Here is a 20,564-nt window from a genome sequence, read left to right on the forward strand (position 1 = left end):
AATTGAGATTGAGATAATCATTTTCATCTTGTGCTCTCTATATCCTCATGGTAGCCGAAATCAGCTATAAATACAGCAACTTTCTGCTTAAAACTGACTAAATGTCAGAAATGGACTAAACATCCGCAATCTAAAACTCTCCAAATCCGACAAGCCATTTGTTTTCATTTCTGGGTTCACTAAGCTGGCAACAACGACATGGTTCATTTTATGATAGAAAACACTTGCATGTCATAAACGAGATAAACACAAAACATATAGTGTTTAATATAATACATTTGTCATTAAACATTCTTATTACCATGTTAGGTGATAAAAAGGTCAGAGTATAGTTTGTCAAAGAAAGCGATAGTATAGTATCTCATTTAAGATCATTTGATAATATATCAGAAAACAAATCCTTATGTTTCAAAAAAGTAATTGTATTGTTGGAAAAGGTGATTTAAAAGTATTTTATATTAAAAGTTATCCCTCTACACCGCATACTGTTGCCCTCAGGCAACAAACCACTTTTTTCGACCTCACACTGGCCCTCTAAATATATATATATATATTTTAAATATACACAATGTCACCTGACATGCTGGTGTCCAATAAAATGAGGGAATGATATGGGTGTGGCATTTTGTCTGGGGGTGGAGCAGTCCTTTCTGCAAGCAAAGCTGCAGGGGACTCAGGGCCACCACTTGGTAAGATACATTTAACTTTTTAACATATTAGAAATGTACACAACTTAAAATAAAAAATACATGCATGTGCATGAATACGTAAAGAAGTATATTTGATTGTTTAAAGACTTATTATGTATTTATTAATGAGCTAAAACTATGTTTTGTTGTTCGTTGCCTCAGGGCAACACTGTGCCACTTGACCACTTTTTTCCAGGCAATATCATACAAGTGTGCTCAGCTGTAAAATGATAAACCTAATCAATGTTTTTACCTCTACTGATATTTACAGGAAATGGACAACAAAACATGTTATGGGCAGAAGGGACACGATCAGGCTGTTAGGGCTATTCCGTCTGACAGTGAGGACAGTGAAGGTCAACATAGGGTTAGGCACACACAGACACATATACACAGAAACACACACAGACACACAGAAACACACACAGAGACATACAAACACACACACACAGAAAACCTTTTGAATTCATACTTGTTTTTTCTATTTCTTCTGAATTGTAGAAACCCTTGGTGTTTCATACCCTCGTAGCACATTGTTGCCCTGAGGAAACAAACCGATCCCTGGTTGAGGTGGGGGGGGGGGGGGTCACATTTTATAATTGATATAATATCAGGGACCCCTAAGCTGCTAAAACACATGGTGAAACATTTTATTCCTCCCAAAATAAAAAGTCATGTCATAGAGGGTTAAAATATATGTCATTATAAAAACATAGTGGAGATGAGACGACCTGGACAGCACATGTTTCATGTGCATCTCTCTGATGTATGAGGAGGTCATCTCCATAAAGGACATTGAAGTGCATGAAACCATTTAAGGGTGTGTTTGTTCCCGGTCCTTACCAGTGGTCTGTGTGAGTGTGGAACTATAAGACCGATTGTCAGCAGTTCTTCACTGAAAGATCTACAGGTCAGATTCAAAGCTGAGTGTTGCAACATTTAATAATATAACTTCCAACACCAAGCTCTAAAGATGCTATGTTAGATCTCGGATCATGTTTTTCTCTCAAAATGTAATCTCAGACATTGAAACACAAATACAGAATAAAAAGCCATCATTAAAAAGAGATTCATTCATTTGAATAAAACCTGTATAAACTAAAGTCTGTACGCAGCATCTGTAAGGACGTATTTAACGTGACCCGTTTCATAACCAGTCCTCAGGACCTGCTGAACCTGAACCAGGTCTGCCCGTTTCAAGTGTTAACATTACACTAGTTTCATTTGACAGCAGATCAAGTGTTGAAATTATGTTGTTAAAATAGTTTAAGGAATAAACCTGAAAGCTAAAGAGTCAAACCAGAGAAACGGAGCAAGTTGCACGTCCGTCCTTAAGGATGGACTAATGCAGCACTTCTGGTCATGTCAAGTGGTGTGAAGTAAGTACGTAGGACTTAGTGAAGAACAGTGACAAAGGATGCTTCAATGACATGTTGCTGTGACTTCTGAGAGCAGTACACTCAAACTGTGTTCACACTGGTGCGGCTTTTCATTCAGATCTAAAGCCACCTTACAAGTGTTTGGCTCGTCATTGTTCATGCTGGCTGAGGGACTAGCTATGAAGCTAGCAGCTCTGACCTTAGTGAGAGACCACTTCACACATTTCATAAAACAATGAGGGAAAGCATGAGTCATTTGGAATGGATAGTGACATCGTCATAGAGACCATGTTACTTTAAACATTTGACAAACACTAAATAGCATTTTGAAGATGGATTCTTCAGAATAGTTCTAAAAAGTGCCGTGTGAGCCGGCTCAGGTCTTCACTGAGCCGCTCTGTAAGAGACCCTAATCTGAGATTATAAAACAGCTCTCACACACATTAGAGATGCATCACAATCTAATCCCTCCCATCAGGATCATATGTACATTAGTGCTGTAATCCGACCAATGAATGAAGAGCCGTTGTACTGTGAGCATTTTATTGGAAAGCAGATCACCGGCAACAAAACTAAAACAGTTTCAGGTCACCAACTGATATCTATGAATGATGGAATGTTTCTAATGGAATGAATTCAGACTTGTATCCCAGTACAGCATAGTGATGATGGTGCGTGGGACAGACATGCGTGGCTACAGGGCTGAGGTAGAGTTGCACTGAGTCTCAGTAGAGCCAGCTGTCAGCACAGCTGGAGTAGCTGCACAGGTCGCCCTCCTTGAACCACAGAGCGATCTCTGTGTTGGCACTGTCCACCGAGTCGCTGCCGTGGATGATGTTCCTGTGGGGGGTGGGCAAACATGAGGAAGACGGCAATACAAGGAATCCAAAGAACAGCTCATATCCCAAAGGGTTGTTCACAGTGACATCACTTTCACTAGCTGTCATGTGGTTTCCTTTTGCCTCACAATGCTTTCTGTCTGTGGAACTTTCACACAAGGTTATCTAGAATAATTGTATCATCTCGCCTTTTGAATGTATGCATCAATCATTGCTGCTACTCTTGTAATCAATGTATGCTTTGATTGTTCCATGTTGTCTATCATGTATGGTTGCATTCTGTAGGAGCAGCAGGTTTGTATGAAACTTGATGTATCTGCTGGCTCCTGATGTAAAGCACTCACTTGCTGACGTCGATGCAGAAGTCTCCTCGGATGGTTCCGGGCTTGGAGTCAGCGGGGTTGGTCTCCCCCAGCATCACCCTGCCGGTCTTCACGGCACCCTTTCCCTCCCACACCTGGACAGAGCAGAGGGAGGCATGAGATCTGCTTCATACTGCTGATCAACACACTTCTGACTTTCAGCTCCTATGTGCTGCATCTCTTACCATGGCGACCACGGGGCCGGAGGTCATGTACTTCATGAGGGTGGGGAAGAAGGGCCTCTCCTTCAGGTCGATGTAGTGCTGCTCCAGCAGTTGCTGGGGGGCCTGCAGCGGAGACAGGGAGTGCATTTATGAAGCATCACAGGTGAACCAACCTACATTTAAAACCTTGTATTCATCATGTCAGAAAAGGGAAAGGGTTTATGCTCGAAGGTTCATCTGACCACCTTCTAAAGTGACAGCACAATCGCTCACTATATGACTTTAGAGAGAACCTTCACACAAGGTACAACAGATTAGCATCTGCTTGAAAGGCAGTGGGACCAGTCAGTCCACTATCCTGATGTGTAGTGGTGCATGGGCGACCAACACCAGGATGGGCTAAGGCTGACACGTTAGAATAACAGTCGTGTTAATGAACAGTAAAAGCTCCATTTCCCAGGCCGACACTCACTGCAAGCAGAAGAGCCTTTCTCATGAGGCGCATAGAAATACAGCTGCTTGTGCAGACCTTCCAGAACATGTTCAAACACACATTGAGAGCTTTCATTCCCACACTACTTCATTCCTTCAGTTGGATCCTAAATAGTTTGAACTGTTGCTGTTTTACAGATTATTTTCACATCCTCAACTGTAGGAATATTGCCCTTCAATACAAACAGTTTCGTGTTCTGCACTGCCAGGATGTTTCAGGTTGTTTGCCTCGTTTCAGTACAGAAGCACTCCTTCAGAGAGTGCCGTGTTCACGCACAATAATCCCAAAGCTACCCCATAATAACCTTCCAAAGCCTCTGAACCTGCTCCAAGTACCCATCACCCTCCATAGGTCACACTCAGGACACATGTTGAATAACCAGAAATCCCACGAGCAGACATCTCTAGGCCAAAGTCACTGCTGATGCAGGACACACTTCCACCTACCCATTCAATATCTGCTATTTATCTAATATTGCAAAAGTACTGAACAACTAATGCAACCAATTCAGTTTGCTAGTCTTATGAAGTGAAAAGTCATGTTGGGTTCTAGATGATGACTCAACGATACAACAATGTGTCAGCAGTCAGTCTCTGCAGTAGTGCTGTAGCGACTTCAAAATCTCGTCGACGACAGATTTCCTCGTCTACGCATCGCCACACACACACACACACACGTGGGTCACCCAAAGCAACAAGCAGTTCGCAATCGCACTTCAAACACAATGGAGACTGAAACGGCTACCACCTCCTCCTCACAGGATTGCGCACGAAGCCCTCAAACAAAAGCATCTCGCCCTAGGTCTTCAAAAGCATGGGAATACTTTACATTTAGTCCAAAACGCAAAGGCATTGTTATTTGCAGTCTTTGCCAAATGGAGTTGGCATACCACACTAGCACAACAGCTATGTTGGAGCATTTAAAGCGGAGGCACCCCCTTGTCTCTCGTGGAGGGAACAATGATAAGTAAGTACTAACTTTGGCTAAATTAATTCCACGTTTATGTAGTGTGTTGTGCAGCTTGAGTTCTGTGCACTTCGGTAGTGCTAACTATCTTATAGCTCTCCGTGCGGTTTGTTCGTGCTTGGTTGGTTAGTAGTTAATGTTAGCTACCTAGCTAGCGGCGCCAGCTGTGTGTTAGTTAACGTTTGTCAGCATTTAATGTTGGCTGGAATGGCAGCTAGTTTACGTCTGCAGTACACCGCTATCTAGCCACTAACTAACTGCACAGAGAGCTAACTCATGTTGTGGTCCTTTACGAGTCAAACATAACATTAGACTAACGTTAGTCAGCTTATGGCGCGTTTCCACTGCAGCGGGTAGCTCGCTTTAAGCGTGCCGAGCCGTGCGGGGCCCGTTTTTGGTTGCGTTTCCACTTGGCCTAGTTTTGGCCCGGGGCTACTTTTTCACCTTTTTTCTGGCCCGACTAAATCGTGGTTCTAGGGCCAGGAACAACCAGGCTGAGTCGGGCTGAGTATGCTAAACTAGAGAGAGAATCGCTGGCAAGGGGGCTACAACTACAACAAGATGAACATATTTGACCGTGAATTAATTGTAATCCACGTTTCAAAATGATGCCGAAGTAACAACATACTGATACCGGTTAGTAAAAACCATGAATTAATGCTTTGACAAGTCTGCAGACAGACGGCAGGCGAAACACCTTTTAAAATGCGTGTTTTCTAAATGGAGCTTGGCTAAGCTAACGTTATATATGCTCCAACCGTCCACACTCACAACAACGGCCTACAGACATAAACCAGTGACTGTATTCACCATGACACAGACAGTCTGTGGTTTGTACTTGTTTAACTTTTGTCTAGTTTCTGAACAGATATGAGGAGCTGTGAGCTCTGAGTGCTAAGAGCTAACGGCTGTTGTTTTTTGGGGCGCTCATTGAACAAAAAAAACGATTATTAAGAATTTTTTGGTATTTATTTGAGATACATTACATTTTTTATGAATCGAACAGAAAAATCATCGTTAGATTAGTCGACTAATCGATAAAATAATCGCCCGATTAATCTTAATCGTTTTCAAAATAATCGTTTCCCCCCAGCACTACTGTGCAGCACCTGGCTCTGTGCAGCACCTGGCTCTGTGCAGCACCTGGCTCTGTGCAGCACCTGGCTCTGTGCAGCACCTGGCTCTGTGCAGCACCTGGCTCTGTGCAGCACCTGGCTCTGTGCAGCACCTGGCTCTGTGCAGCACCTGGCTCTGTGCAGCACCTGGCTCTGTGCAGCACCTGGCTCTGTGCAGCACCTGGCTCTGTGCAGCACTCACTTGACCAACTAAGGACAGTCGTACATGTCTAGTTACGGCTGACTGAGGTGATACTCCACCTCAGTCAGCCGTAACTAGACATTTTCTGTACAAACCATTCTTCCATAATGAAGGTTTCCAAACAGTGTCCTAAGATGTTAGCTTAGGAGACTTGGAGGTAATCTACACTACAGTCAGGAATAGACAGGAAGGCTTATCAGCTCACTTGCATCATGTGCAGAGTGTTACAGATCACACAGGTGAATGTCATGAAAGTGGGCTTCAAGGTACATTTTACTCAAAGCCTTACAGATAAACATGTTGACTTACATGGAGCATCTTCATGCCGACAAGTTTGAAGCCCTTCGTCTCGAACCTCTTGATGACCTCTCCGATGATGCCCCTCTGCACACCATCTGGCTTGATGGCAATAAAAGTGCGCTCCTTCTGCTCAGCCATGATTCTGAAACAAAGCAAAAAGAAAAAGAGGATGAAGTGAAACAAAGAGCAGTCTGCAGGAGGAAGAAGCCTGGAGAGTCACTCACACTCCCTTCCTGCATTTAGCACAGGCATCGGTGGGGCCAGCTGCGGAGGGCCCCGACCCCATTGCACAGTAAACACATAAATGACAAGACTGAGGGTGGAGTGGGTCTGGAAGGAGATCACCTGAAGGGGATTACTGTGACTGTGAGCCCCGCCCAGAGTGAAGACTTGGTACACCCACCCACTTGGTAGCACTACACTCAGCATGAATAGGACCAACCCACAAACAGTTGTTGTACATGTGGCTTTGATGGATACAACTAATTGTTTCCCTGTTATTGCAGGCAATGTAGGATTCCAGCATATACAGCTGCTGCAGGCTGCAACCAGGCCTACAACACATTCACTGTTGCACATACAAATGATATACAAATATACATCACTCATGCCCACCTACTGTTGGAATTCACCTACCCTCCATTTAAACACCATGTCACCATTTTGTTCCCTCATTTCACTGTCTTAATGTAAAGAGTATTTAACAGTTTACATATAGCAGCATATATGACTAGCATTAACTAAAAGGTGTGAATGATAACCTGCTAAGTGACAGTCTAGTAACCTGGAGGTACTAGTGCTAGAGTTGGCAATTACTTAGTAATGATTTCTAGATTAAGTTTAGTCTCAACTACTTTAGCACATAAGCAAAAGCACATTGGCTTCTTAAGAAGCGTTTGACTGCACGAGCGCAAAGTACAATGGAAGGCGTGTAGTCTGCAGGCTGCAGCTGACACCCGGACTCCACCCAAAGCACAGTCCTATCAAGTTCAGACAGATAGCTCCCTACTTCTGAGCACTCAGTTCGTCACTGCAGCCCGCCACATACCGGAACCAACAATTGAGTTAGTGAGTAGTGACAGTGCACGTGGAGCAGGCGAGAGGCCACGGCCTTCACAGCCGCGTGCTCTTTTGTTCGCGCCGCTGGGGAAAAATCAGCTCGGCCTCACTCCACCCAATACATCCAGGACTCCTCCAGGCCCGCAGCACCACAAGACACAGCTACCGAATAGCTTCCGTTGATTCTACACTCACAGAATTACACAGACATGTGTTTAAACCAAGTTACTAACGGAGTAGGACTTCTTCAAAATTAATGAACTTTAGCTTCAACGTGGGGCGAAAGAAAAGGAGTGTCTATATCAATATGTATTTATATTAAAACATAGGTTACTTAAACAAGCAAAAAGAGGAATACATATAGACCCATTACCTTGTAAAGATTGAGTGGTGGTGTGTATAAGTTACTCCGGCTGGTTGACGTGTGAGAGAAGACCGACAGAGACTGCGCAGCTGCTTTTTATCCCAGAAGGCGGAGTCTAGTGCTACGGCAAGACACTAGGGCCAAACATGTAATAAACAGTTTGCGTAATAGATTCATCATTTTTAAATCATTGTAAATCCAGGAGTTTAAATCAGCAAAAGAGTGAGAGTTAAAAACACGACAGTACATATTCATTCAGAGGACAATACAATTAAAAACAACAGTGTATAAGTAACTGTTAAAACGAGATATCACAACAAGGTAAAACGATGTGTGGATATACAGAAGTAAGAGCAGTAGGCCTATGTGGTGGAAAGTAAGTGAGTACATTTGCTCAATTGCTGTACTCAAGTACACATTTGAGGTACTTGTAATTAACCCTTGTATTTACATTTTATAGAACATTGTACTTCTGCTCAACTACATATTGGCAGCCAATTTTGTACTTTTTATTCCACTAGATTTATTTTATAGATTAATTTACTAGTTACTTATACATTCAGATTTTGACCTATAATACTTATTATAATTATGATTATTTGGTAAAGATTAAAACTTCCAAAATGATATTTAAGTAACAAAAAATAGTGGGTGAGTGGGTTAACATTGAATATGTTTTGCATTTGCTTGAAAATATTTTAATATGTTTTCGTTTTTTCTGCAATGAGTACTCTTACTCCCAATACTTTAAATACATTTTCCAAATCAGACTCCATTCTTGATGCAGGACTTTTACTTGAAATTATTATAGTTTATGCATTTTGTATCAATGATGTATGTAAACCAGTCTACCACAGCACTATATTTGATTCTAATTGTATATATATATATATTAGGGCTGTCAGTCGATTAAAATATTTAATCGCGATTAATCGCATGATTGTCCATAGTTAATCGCAATTAATCGCAAATTAATCGCACATTTTTGATCTGTTCTAAATGTACCTTAGAGGAATATATATATATATTTTTTTAATACTCTTATCAACATATGAGTGGACAAATATGCTTTATGCTAATGTTTATTATCATTTGAACAATGACAAATATTCTCATGAATATTAAACACAACAACCTCTGAACATTACAAATATTCGCCTCAATTCAACCTGGAACCTCTCTCATTCAATAATACAATACAACTTGTGTGTGTGTGTGTGTGTGTGTGTGTGTGTGTGTGTGTATGTGTGTGTGTGTGTGTGTGTGTGTGTGTGTGTGTGTGTGTGTGTGTGTGTGTGTGTGAAGGATCGTTGGAGCTATGTGCAACTCAAGGCATATGCTCGAACGGGAGCTGCCTGGACGCTGCAATCATGTTGCGCACTATCCGTGCTGAGTGTGCTGACTTTTCGTACAATGTCCCACTGTCTGGCTTCCTGCATAAAGTCAAGTGCTCGGCGCAGTTGTCGGCGAAATGTCGCTCCTCTGTTTTCATTTAAACAGCTCCTTATATCCGTTAGTGCAGCTAGCTAGCACCAGATGCTAACAACAACAATACATGTAAGGTCTCTCTCTCTGGTATTTTAAACTCGATTCGCTCTGAAACTACGGGGCGGCCGAGGAAAAAAATACACATGCGTTAATCGCGTTAAAATAATTAGTGCCGTTAATATTTTTTTGCGTTATTAACGCGTTAACTTGACAGCCCTAATATATATATATATATATATATATATATATATATATATATATATATTATTCCTCTATACGACTTCTGTACCATTAAATGTTTAGGTCTTGTGTTTATTTTACTTGTATGATTTTTATCTTTTTATATATTGTATTTTATTTTTCTAAAGATCAAAAAAATGGTGTTTTTATTTGTATGTAGAATCTTCTTAATGAATTGTCTATATTTTTGTGATGACATCATTTCTATAATGCCACCTTGGGTTAAAGCCATCCCAGAGCTTCTGCTCCATAGCAAGAGAGAAGCTCGGGTTACATTTTAAGAAATGTTGCTCATCTTACTACTTTGTAAAATGTTGACACTCGTATATGGACACCATTGTCAGACTGTCAAAACTGGACAAACAAACATGAATGGCCGGTACAAGGGTTTGCCAACAAGCAGTTGGAATTGTTTTGTTATATTTATGTTGCACAGTCAGAGTGATAAAACTGAAAATGCCTCGATTTTTCCAAAAATGTCTGGACAGGCCATGTAAACTTCCATGCTGTATATAAAAGCTATTACTGCTGATAAGATGATGGTTTGCACCCACATTACAGGAACGCATATACAAATGTACTTTGAATAAATGCTGCAGGTCATAATACACATGCCATTCAGCTGTATGACAGAATGAAAGCTTTTAAAAGGTAGCTTTAAGAGCTTAAAGTCGGCAGCTCATAGCTTTTATGGTATAAGCATAAAGTCACTGTGCATTGCATGACATAAACGCAACAACCTTTATGTAGCCTGCAAAAAGAGGCCAATATCTGTATATATTAAAGCAATATATGCACTCGATGTAGATTAATGCAGTTTTTCTGAGCCTGACTTCTCTGTATGAACATATTCTGTATGTTGGCTCAAGTGAAACCTCCCTATGAGATGGATTCTGCTTTGATACTGTAAGTGTTCACCCTTCGCTTCATTAGCGGGCTGGCACTGGCTTTATTATTTATTTTTTTATTAAATGCTGAGGCAGCGTCAGTGAGAGCCTGAGATGAAGTGTGTGTTCAATGATTGTTTAATCTGGTTATTAGAAGAAAGAACCTGGGCTCACACAAAGCCTTTCATGGTCTCACTTTTGTTTCATTAATGTATTCACTCACTCAAACGTAAAGTAAACGTTGCAACTGATGCGCAGAGGGTGAATAGGCAACAGACACAACATATAAGAGACATCACCACCAGATGCAACAAATGTTCGGATCCATTCAAATCTGTTCTTACTGTGCTGAATCCAAAATATTGATTTTAAACTGTAGGCATGTGGTCTAATTATTAGCATAAGTCAAGGCTCTGGCACATGCCCAAGAACTGGAGGGATTAGATGTCTATAAGAAGTATAACAATTAAGGTACTGTTCCCAAAGATTCAAAACTGGTTTTACAGAAGAAATCCAAAGGCTTCCAAGAGCAGTATATGAGCCACTCGGAAGCACAAGAAACCTCCATGTTTGTGTAGTCTACCAGGATCAATGGACCAATCGTTTGGTTCAGCCCAAGATGTGAGCTTTGTTTAGTCTCTGTCCAGAAACATAACACCCGACAGAGATCAGCACCACTTCTCTCTCCTTCCTTCCTCTTTCCTTACCTGTGCCCATTCCTCTCCCCTCATTTCCTGTTTCCTTCCCTCAGTTCTCACGTTTCCTTTCCTTTTATTTCCTGTTTCTGGACATCTCCTCTCCCCTCGTGTCCTGTTTCCTCCCAGTCCCCACACCTCTCTTATCATTTCCTTTCCTTTTCTCTTCTGTTTTCTCTCCTCTCCTGATTCTGCTTATCACCTGTCATATTATGGAGCTAAATCTGGGCCAAAAGTTTTGATCATTCCAAAAAAATAAATATATAATTTTTATTTTTTCAGAAAATCTTTCTCGGGATACCTACAATTCCTGAAGGCATCATGAATATGGAAGGCCTGTCACTCATGATTCCAAGAGCCCTCAACTACGCCCCCCCCCCCCATGCAACATCAGGGGCATATTTCTGAAAGCGGAAAAAAAAGATCTTAAAAGCATAAAATCTGCATCTGATAAAAGAATGACTCAAATATCAAAATATAAATAAAAATTTGAAGATTATCAGGAAACTAAATCAAAATAATGTTCAACCAGAAAAACTTTTAAAATACTTACTTACTTTTGTATGAATTTATCATTGTTTTCAAAGTTCAGGATAAAAAAAATGATGAAAACTTATCGGGACCCCCTTGAAAACAAGATGGTGCATCTCAAGGGGTTTATCCCAATGAATAAAAATGTCTATATATGGGCCAGATTTAGCTCCATATTTCCTCTCCTCTCCTTTCCTGTTTCCTCTCCCCTTCTCTCCTGTTTCCTCTTCTCGTGCACCTCCAGCAGCGGTTGATCTTAGAAAACAAATGGAGAGTTAATCCCATGTCCTAATCCCCTACGTTATACCTCCAGTCCTATTTTTACCAGGGTTTAGGGCCAGGATTAAACTGTAATTTATACTCTCTCTCTCTCACTGTCTTTTCCTGAGAGATGAAACATTGAAGGTTAAGTGCTGTTCACACACTCCAGAAGGCTTGGTAGCCAGGCATGTGTGTGTGTTTTGTTATTGGGTGAGGTGCTCCTCTTAATACGAAGGCGTCCTCGGCTCAAACTGAGGATGTGGCATGATTGGCATCGCCCCGATGTTTCGTGACGTTCTTTTTTAGTGCAGGGCGCCATGCTTGCACAAAATGTGAAGCAAGAAGCTGTTTGTGCTGTAATGGATTGTAATACAGAGTCATTATTTTTGCTTTTAGAGGCAGCTCTCCCGGCCTGTGAGTGTGTGAAGCTGTTATGTGGAATTGCTTTGGATGTAAAGTGGTGTTGACATACATTTCTCGCAGGCAAAAAGGTTGCTTTATTGCCATCAATTGCTCCTACACTGACGCAAAGGAGAGATTTCATGTGTTATATTGAAGGTGTCTGGTGGCAGGCAGCCAATGCTTCTCTGAATCTCCTCTGCAGCCGGCAGGTGTGTGAGGCCACACACACCTGCCGGCACCATAAAGCACCACAGCTGCCAGTCGGATGTATTGCTGAAATCCTCCGGATGGAGTGTCACACCTGCTTCCAGAGTTTAACGAAAAAGGGTCATGTTCACCCTGATGCCCTCATAAAGCCTTAAGATCCAGAGGAGGGAGAAGTACTCAGATCTTGTACTTAGGTGAAAGTAGAAGTACCAGAGTGTAGGAATACTCTGTTACAGTAAAAGTCCTGCATTCAAAATGTTACTCAAATAAAAGTAGACAAATATAATCATCAAAATGTACTTAAAGTATACCAACAGTAAAAGTAGTCGTTGTGCAGATTGGTCCATTTCAGAATAATATATATGATATTTTTTATAATGATTGATCATTAACCAGTTTAGCCCATGAGTCTGTTTTCCAGGTTTCAGGCTCGAAAATGACATTCCCAGAACAAATGACCATATCTTCCCTTCTAAAAGGGTTAAATTAATAATCCTTTTTCTCAAAGTAATCATAAACCTGTGAGTTGGATGTAGAAAAGTCAGAATCAATATAGATGTTTTTTATTTTAAAGAAAATTCAGATTGAACATAGTAAAAAACTGTAAATTATAGTGTCCGTCCAAAAAAATGTGTTTACTTATAGTGAAAACCACCCTTGGATGGTAAGGTAGACTAGGTAGACGTTTTTAGCTACCTAGCGCCATATGTTTTGATGTCTGTTATTATCTCCAAGAGTTCGTATAATTTAGTGATAATGAGGGTACCCATCGATTCTGTGTCACCTCACGTTGTGAAACGATGGGTTGAGATGTGCAGCAAAGATAAATAATAAGGTTTTGTGAGTGAATTTCGGTGCAGTCATCTGTTAGCATTTTTCGCCCGTTGCTAATTCAGAGGCTCAGCTTTAGCATTGTGGGGTTTATAAAAAAAAAAGAAAAAAAAAAAACATCAGTTAGATGAGTTTCTTCCCGTTACATGGATATAAAACATTCATAGTCTATTAAATGAACATGCCCTCAGACACTGTTTCCTGCAAGATGTTGCAGGAGGGCCCCGGTCTCTCAAAGTGTTCTCAAAGCTGGTGAAGGTGCAGCTAGTTTGAATGACAAAGTTTGTATACTGCAGGGTAGCTGGTGGATTTACTCCAGGTGGAACTAAAGTCTGATTTAACACTTGATTAGATTTCACATCATTCATCCACATCTGTAAAGTAACTAAAGGTATTAAATACATGTAGTGGAGTAAAAGTACACCATTTACCTCTGAATTGTAGTGGAGTAGATGTACAAAGTAGCATACATTGTAAATACTCAAGTAAAGTATCCCAAAATTGTACTTACGTTCAGTACTCGAGTAGGTGTACTTAGTTACTTTCCACCTCTGGTAAGATCTCTGCACTGAACGAGACCAGGGCCATATCCACCATTGAGGTCACCGAGGTCCGGACCTCGGTAATTTTTTTCGAGCTGTGTATATAACTAAACATGTGAAATAATTGCACTAAACGGGGTTCTTTGTAGTACTTCCATTTACTGACGATGGGGGCGCTGCATAACTACGTAGCCTCGGTTAAAGCAAACAGAAGAAGACGACATGTATATCAACAAACCACCGCAGCCCGGACTTGTACAGGATCAGCGGAGGAGTGATGAGGTATCTAGAGATCTGAGTCCAGCGGGCTGCTTGTGTTTCTGTTCCTCAGGACATCATATGACCAGCAGATCCTGTGTGAACGCTCTACGTTAGTCAGTGGACGTCCGACAACATGCACACTATACATTGGTTTAAATAGCGTGAATAAACTAGCTAGAGAGCTACAGTTAATTACATTCATCCAATGTCAGAAGAAGGATTACTTTTTAACAAACATTGTAATGCTTTTCTTTCATTTCAATTTGAATAAAAACATTGGAGATATAACATTGTGTTGTTTTCTTTTTTTTCTACACTGACTCAGATATAATGAAAATACTACGTCAGTCGAAGCTCAGCTTTAGAGAGAGAGAGAGAGAGAGAGAGAGAGAGAGAGAGAGAGAGAGAGAGAGAGAGAATAGCTTGCCAAGCAAATCCAAAATGTATAAAATACACAAAACAAAAAAGGAAATGTAATTAAAAGAATCTACCCCATGCATAAAGGAAACCTAAATCATAGCGAACTCTATCTACTTACTACAACTCTATATCTATCTAAGACCTCCCCGCTGATTATCCTTCTGGCAGAATCTACACAGCACATCAGCCCCATTGAACACAGCCTATCATGCCAGCCTATACAACACATGAGGGGTGTGTTGCAACTTGCATATATATTTATTGCACTTGACGCACCCACACGCATGGTGTAATCTCCACTGGGGACAGGGGGGACATGTCCCCCGCTCTTTTCAAAATCCTGTTTGTGTCCCCCCACTTTTCAAATATGTTTTTTATTATTTTTTAACGCAAGCCGTAATCGCCACGGAGGAGCACACAGCCTCTGTGAGCGAGTGAGACAGAGGGAGAGAGAGAGAGGGAGGGAGGGAGAGAGAGCTAGGGAGAGCACACCTTTATCTATTTAATATAGATAAAGTAAGAAATCGTTCCAATGTGTACTATAGGACAGTAAAAAAAAAAGTTTAAAAAGGGAGTGATTAGTAAAATATGCATAAATAAAAAGAAAGAATGCTAACCAGGTAACATAAGATAAGAATAAACCAGTTTAAATGATTTGTTATTGGTTGTGATCATATTCTAAAGATGTTTGGATTATTGAAAAGTATACAGCTCCCTTTCATCTGAGTGTTGAGAGCTGTATCCATACATTCATGTTGTGCTCAAAGTGCACCAGATTGATGCTTTTCACTTCAACATTTACAAAAAACATCTTCCCGGCGGAGCATGCCCCCGGACCCCCCAAGAGGAGGTGAGGTCCACCCCCAAATAAAGCAGGTTAAAATAATTAAATTGAATACATGTTATTTTAGTAAACATTGAAAACGGGTCCCACAGACCCAAACAGCACACAAAGGTTAAAGGTCAGCACATCATAATGTTAAAATGTGCTAAATATATACACTGCAAAAAAAGAGGAGTAAAAGTAGCCTCCGACTTGTTTTATTTTTTTAAAGTAGCCCTCACCCTAAAAAAGGTTGGTGACCCCTGCACTAGATGGATCATTTAAATAATTGAAAAATATCTCGTGTTTAAATGTGCGTTTCTTCTTGTTTCTACTGTACGTTTGGTCCTTAGAGTATATTTTGATGCCAATCATTTTTTACTTTTATAACATTTCAAAGTAGTACTTTTACTTTAGTATTTTACACTGCAGTATCGCTACTTTTATTTAAAGTGTGACTTCTTCCTCCACCCCTGCTAATAATACAACCATCTGTGATTGTCAAAGCATAAACAAAAAAAATTGAAACGTTGACTTTATTTAAATGCATATGTCAACCGATTTCACATAATTGTATTAGGTTAGTTGAAGCCATAATATTAAGTTTAAATAAAAAATATTAGCTTCAACTTCATATTATTGCTTTCAGCTAACCTAATACCAGCCTGTCCTCCTCCAAAAAACGACCAAATAGGTAGATTGTTCTAGCAGCTTATTACGACCTATAGCCACGTTTTAAAGTTTAGCACATCTAGTGGTCGTGTAAGAAACAACAATTTGCGGCATATGGGGAGCTACATACTATTGCATATGGGCTGATGCTCCCGTTGATTGCAAACGCTCCGGTGGGTCATATATTCACAAATAACTCTCTCTGGAAAATCCTAAATTGTAGGATAGTTTGGCCGTTAAAATGCTTTTTGATTAGATTTCTAGCGATAAGTGTATGTGTAGGATCTATAGTTTGATAGATATTACGAAGATTATTTGAGGTCTTGCCAGGAGAACGTGTATATACTACGTCTTTCCCCACATTTTAATGTTTTAAGTGTTCATTACTGTGCATTGTAAAATAAACGATTAAATGAAATGAAGAGTATGAGCGGATCCCTCCCGAGACTAACTGATTCATATTATATATATATATATATTCACTGTATATATATGTCACGACTTCATTTGGATTATATAAGTGCTATATCGGATGCCGTTGGACTACTAGGATTTGTGAGATTGCGTGTTTCACCTCTAGTGAGGGGCCCCCCAGGAGGAGGCTCTCCCCTCTTCCTGCAAACGGGGACTTAGGGTGGCGAGGAATCACCCTACCTTGGAAGTCTACATTTTTCTTTTTACATTCTATACGTTCACTACATGTGGGCCAGGTGTTCAGGTCTGTGTAGTTTTCAGTTGTCTGGAGTTTTGTGAATGCAAAGGATTGGGTAATTTAAATGCTGTACAATAATATAAAAGTGGTGTCACTTAATGTAAATGGGATGAATAATCCAGTTAAAAGGAGCAAGGTCCTGGCTAAATTGAAAAAAGAAAAGGCCCAAGTACTATTTTTACAAGAAACTCATCTGCCTCAACGGGAGCATGACAAATTAAAACACTTTGGTTTTAAAAATACATTCTATACTTCTTACAAACCTAGCCAGAAGAGGGGAGTGGCTATCCTTATTTCAAATGCAGTTCGGGACAAAGAGGGACGATATGTATTAGTGAAAGGAAAGCTTGAAAACGCAGTGGTGACATTGGTCAATGTATATGCCCCCCCCCCCCCCAGAGAGTACCACATTTATTTTTAAAACTCTGTTTGACGTCATTGCATTAGAGACTGAGGGTATTTTGATATATGATGGGGATTTTAATGTGGTCCTGAATCATACCATAGACACTACAAGCCACAAAAATAGCAAGAAGCACCTGACCACATTTTTTAATGCGTCAGTGCAGGAAATGGGACTAATTGATTTTTGGAGGGAACTTCACCCCCTTGAATGGGATTATACACACTATTCAGTACCCCATTCTGTGTACTCCAGAATTTACTACTTTTTAATAAAAACAGGTGAAAGTCACAGGATCACAGAGAGTAAAATCGGGGTGGCAGATGTTTCGGATCATAATATGATTAGCTTAATAAATCTGAATAGTAGACAAAAGAATACAGTGTGGAGGCTCAATGTGGGTGTTTTGAATAATAAGGCGACATGGAACAGTTAAGGGAAGAGATACAAATATATATAGAGGAGAATGATAATGGGGATGTGGACCCTGAGATACTGTGGGATGCTTTGAAGGCTGTTCTCCGTGGAAAGCTGATCGCCCTAACAGCATCACAAAAAAAGGCCCGGCTAGCCACATACAAATACAAAATAGAACAATTTAGAGAGATGGAGACAAAAGATAAGAGTACAGGGGATCAATCGGCACTACAACAAATTAAGGAAGGGGGGAGATAAATGAGATCCTCAGAGGAGAAATAGAAGAAAAGGCAAGGTTTTTAAAGCAGTCTTATTATGAACTAGAGAATGCAATTCCTGAAGAAATTGCTAGTGGGAATGGTTTATGCTGAAAAGCTGATGCTGAACTGCTATGCTGAAATGTAATGTGTAAGAAGAAAGTGAAGACTTGAGATTGAAATGATACATGAACACTGGGGGCTGGAATGTGTGATGAGAGAAGAAAAGAAAGTAAAAAGGCTTGGAAAAGCAGCAGAATATTTGAACTGCAAACTATTGAACTAACTTGATTGCGAATGATCTGTCGCCATGGCAACGGTATTTGATGACACCCCATAATACGCTTAGATATGTTGATGGCTGCATGGTTACCAAACCTGGGAAGTTTTGGGCTGTTTGGAGCATTTTCACTGAAGTTATGAGAAAACCGTGTTTCATGGCGAGCATTGTGTTGCCATTAAGAAATCTCAAAACTGTCCCGTAGAGCAGGGGTTCCCAACCTTTATTGTGCCAAGGACCGGCAGATACATTAAAAGAAATTCGCGGACCGGTTGTCAATTTTAACTGATTTTAATATCTACTGACCAGCAGGTGGCAACAGAGGCTAATTGTATTTAACAGCCTGAAGAAATACCAATATGCATCCAAAACATATTAACAACGTTTAAAACCAGGATACAATGAAAACAAAAAATTAGGACCGCTTTACAAATATTAATATGATATATAATATAATATATAATATAATATATAATATAATATAGCCTAATATGGGTAGCAACAGTGGCTAATTGTATGTAACAGCCTGAACAAATAATAGAACAATATGCATCAAAAACATATTAGCAAAGTTTAAAACCAGGATACAATTAAAACAAATTAGGACCACTGTACACATATTGATATAACTGAAATGTCAGTGAGACCCCTGGGCTTGTTTGCCAGCCATAATAACGTCATACCGGGGCGTTCGTTCCGGTGGACTCCGACAGCATTTAGCACTACATCGAGATTAAGATTAAACTAATTTATTTTGGGAACACCCACATACCTATGGAGTTGACCAGAAGTGTGTACATTACTGTTCATAATTTGAAAACAAATGCCGTTGTTGGACACACACAAACACACCGTACACACACAGCGGAGCTGAGCAGAGCACATACACACACACATCATGCGCCTTTGTGACCGGACATTTCCTTCATACAACGAGTAATAGGGGGAATAATCGGGCCGTTCGATGTGTGTGTGTAGAGGTGTGTGTGGTTGAAACGTAGCAGCCTGCAGTGGGGAACACAGTGAAGGCGGTGTGTACTCGCTGGTGCTGCACTTCTCAGAGGCTGCCTCCTGATGCTGCAGACATTTCATGAAGTGAAGGAGGTTTTACAAATAAAAAAAATAGCTCTACACCCTTGGCCGCAATGTCCTTAAAATGAAGTCCGAGTTCAAACTATATCTCAAATAATGTATGCACTGCCATTTCCCCACATAAACATAACAGTCTGCGATGAAACGGTTGTCTCCTGTGTGCTCCACTTCCTATTGGCGCACCGGTAACTTTCTCTGCGCACAAGAGACTTTATGCTAACCAATTTTGATTTATTTTGTATGTTTTGGATGAAATAATATGACTGGTATAGGAATTTTTTTGTGATAAAATATTTTTATATATTTATAATTCTGCAAATATTACGATAAACTCACAGCTATTTCGCGGCCCGGCAGTAACACCTCCGCGGCCCGGTACCGGTCCGCGGACCGGGGGTTGGGAACCCCTGCTGTAGATGTCTTCATGGCTGGACTGTTAGCACACATGTGAAGTTTGAGCACTTTTTGACCATTTTCATAGGAGTTATAGCGACATCGTCTTTTATTGCTAGGGATGTGTTGCCATGGCAACAGCTTTTGAGGAAAACTCACTAATGGCACATAGACAAGTTGAGGGCTGGACCATTAACTGTCATCTGTAGTCTGGTGGTGTTTTGACCATTTTCATATCAGTTACGACAACATCGTGTTTTTTGGCGAGGGATTTTTGGTTTCCATGGAAACAGCCTATGGTGAGATCTCAGATTTGGCGTAGAGGTGTTGAGCCATGGACTGGTGATATACAAGCAAAGTTTGGGGACGATCGGACTGTGTCCATTGGAGTTACAGCGACATCGTGTTTCATGGCGAGGGAAACGGCATATGATGACACCCCATCATTGACGTAGAGCTGTTGAGGGCAGGACCATTAACCATTATCTGAAGTCTGCTGCTCTGAGCAGGTCAGTTGGAGCTATGACATCATCGTGTTCCATGACACAGGTGTTTATATTTGAGCTAACAAGGTGTGCAGAGATCAAAGGTTTCCATGGTGATGTGCAGTAATCAGCAGAGGTGGGAGTAAGTCCTACATGTGCAAGTCTTGAGCAAGTCTCAAGTCTTGACCTACAAGTATCAAGCAAGTCCCAAGTCACTGTGGTGAGAGTCAAGCAAGTCAAGTCATTGCTCAGGTCAAGCAAGTCAAGTCAAGTCATACAAAATTCTGATGAATAAGCCCAGTTTCCGCATTTAAATCAGTTAAAAGACAGTGG

At 40.7% G+C, this 20,564-nt stretch overlaps 1 protein-coding gene across 2 annotated transcripts; it reads right to left on the reverse strand.

Moving 5' to 3' along the window:
- Positions 1-2,597: 2,597 nt before the first annotated feature.
- On the reverse strand, positions 2,598-14,006 carry LOC117549106 (nucleoside diphosphate kinase-like). Of its 2 annotated transcripts, none has more exons than XM_034220712.1 (5): positions 13,986-14,006; positions 6,519-6,651; positions 3,455-3,556; positions 3,252-3,364; positions 2,598-2,908 (listed from the first exon to the last, which is right to left on the reverse strand). In XM_034220712.1, the coding sequence occupies exons 2-5, from the start codon at positions 6,645-6,647 to the stop codon at positions 2,794-2,796; spliced, it is 459 nt and encodes a 152-aa protein (XP_034076603.1). In that variant the 5' UTR covers positions 6,648-6,651; positions 13,986-14,006; the 3' UTR covers positions 2,598-2,793. The 2 variants fall into 2 exon arrangements, with proteins under 2 accessions (XP_034076603.1, XP_034076602.1); XM_034220711.1 differs by lacking the exon at positions 13,986-14,006 and adding an exon at positions 7,942-8,066.
- Between the last annotated feature and the right edge of the window lie 6,558 nt (positions 14,007-20,564).

This window comes from Gymnodraco acuticeps, unplaced genomic scaffold (genome assembly GCF_902827175.1).
Source record: "Gymnodraco acuticeps unplaced genomic scaffold, fGymAcu1.1, whole genome shotgun sequence".
Classification (NCBI taxonomy): domain Eukaryota; kingdom Metazoa; phylum Chordata; class Actinopteri; order Perciformes; family Bathydraconidae; genus Gymnodraco; species Gymnodraco acuticeps.

Coding starts and splice junctions, on each gene's coding strand:
- LOC117549106 (XM_034220712.1), bottom strand. CDS start 6,647: ATGGCTGAGCAGAAGGAGCGCACTTTTATTGCCATCAAGCCAGATGGT. Junction 3,557..6,518: donor TCGGCATGAAGATGCTCCAT/GTAAGTCAACAT, acceptor TCTCCGCTGCAG/GCCCCCCAGCAACTGCTGGA. Junction 2,909..3,251: donor TTCTGCATCGACGTCAGCAA/GTGAGTGCTTTA, acceptor CACCCCCCACAG/GAACATCATCCACGGCAGCG.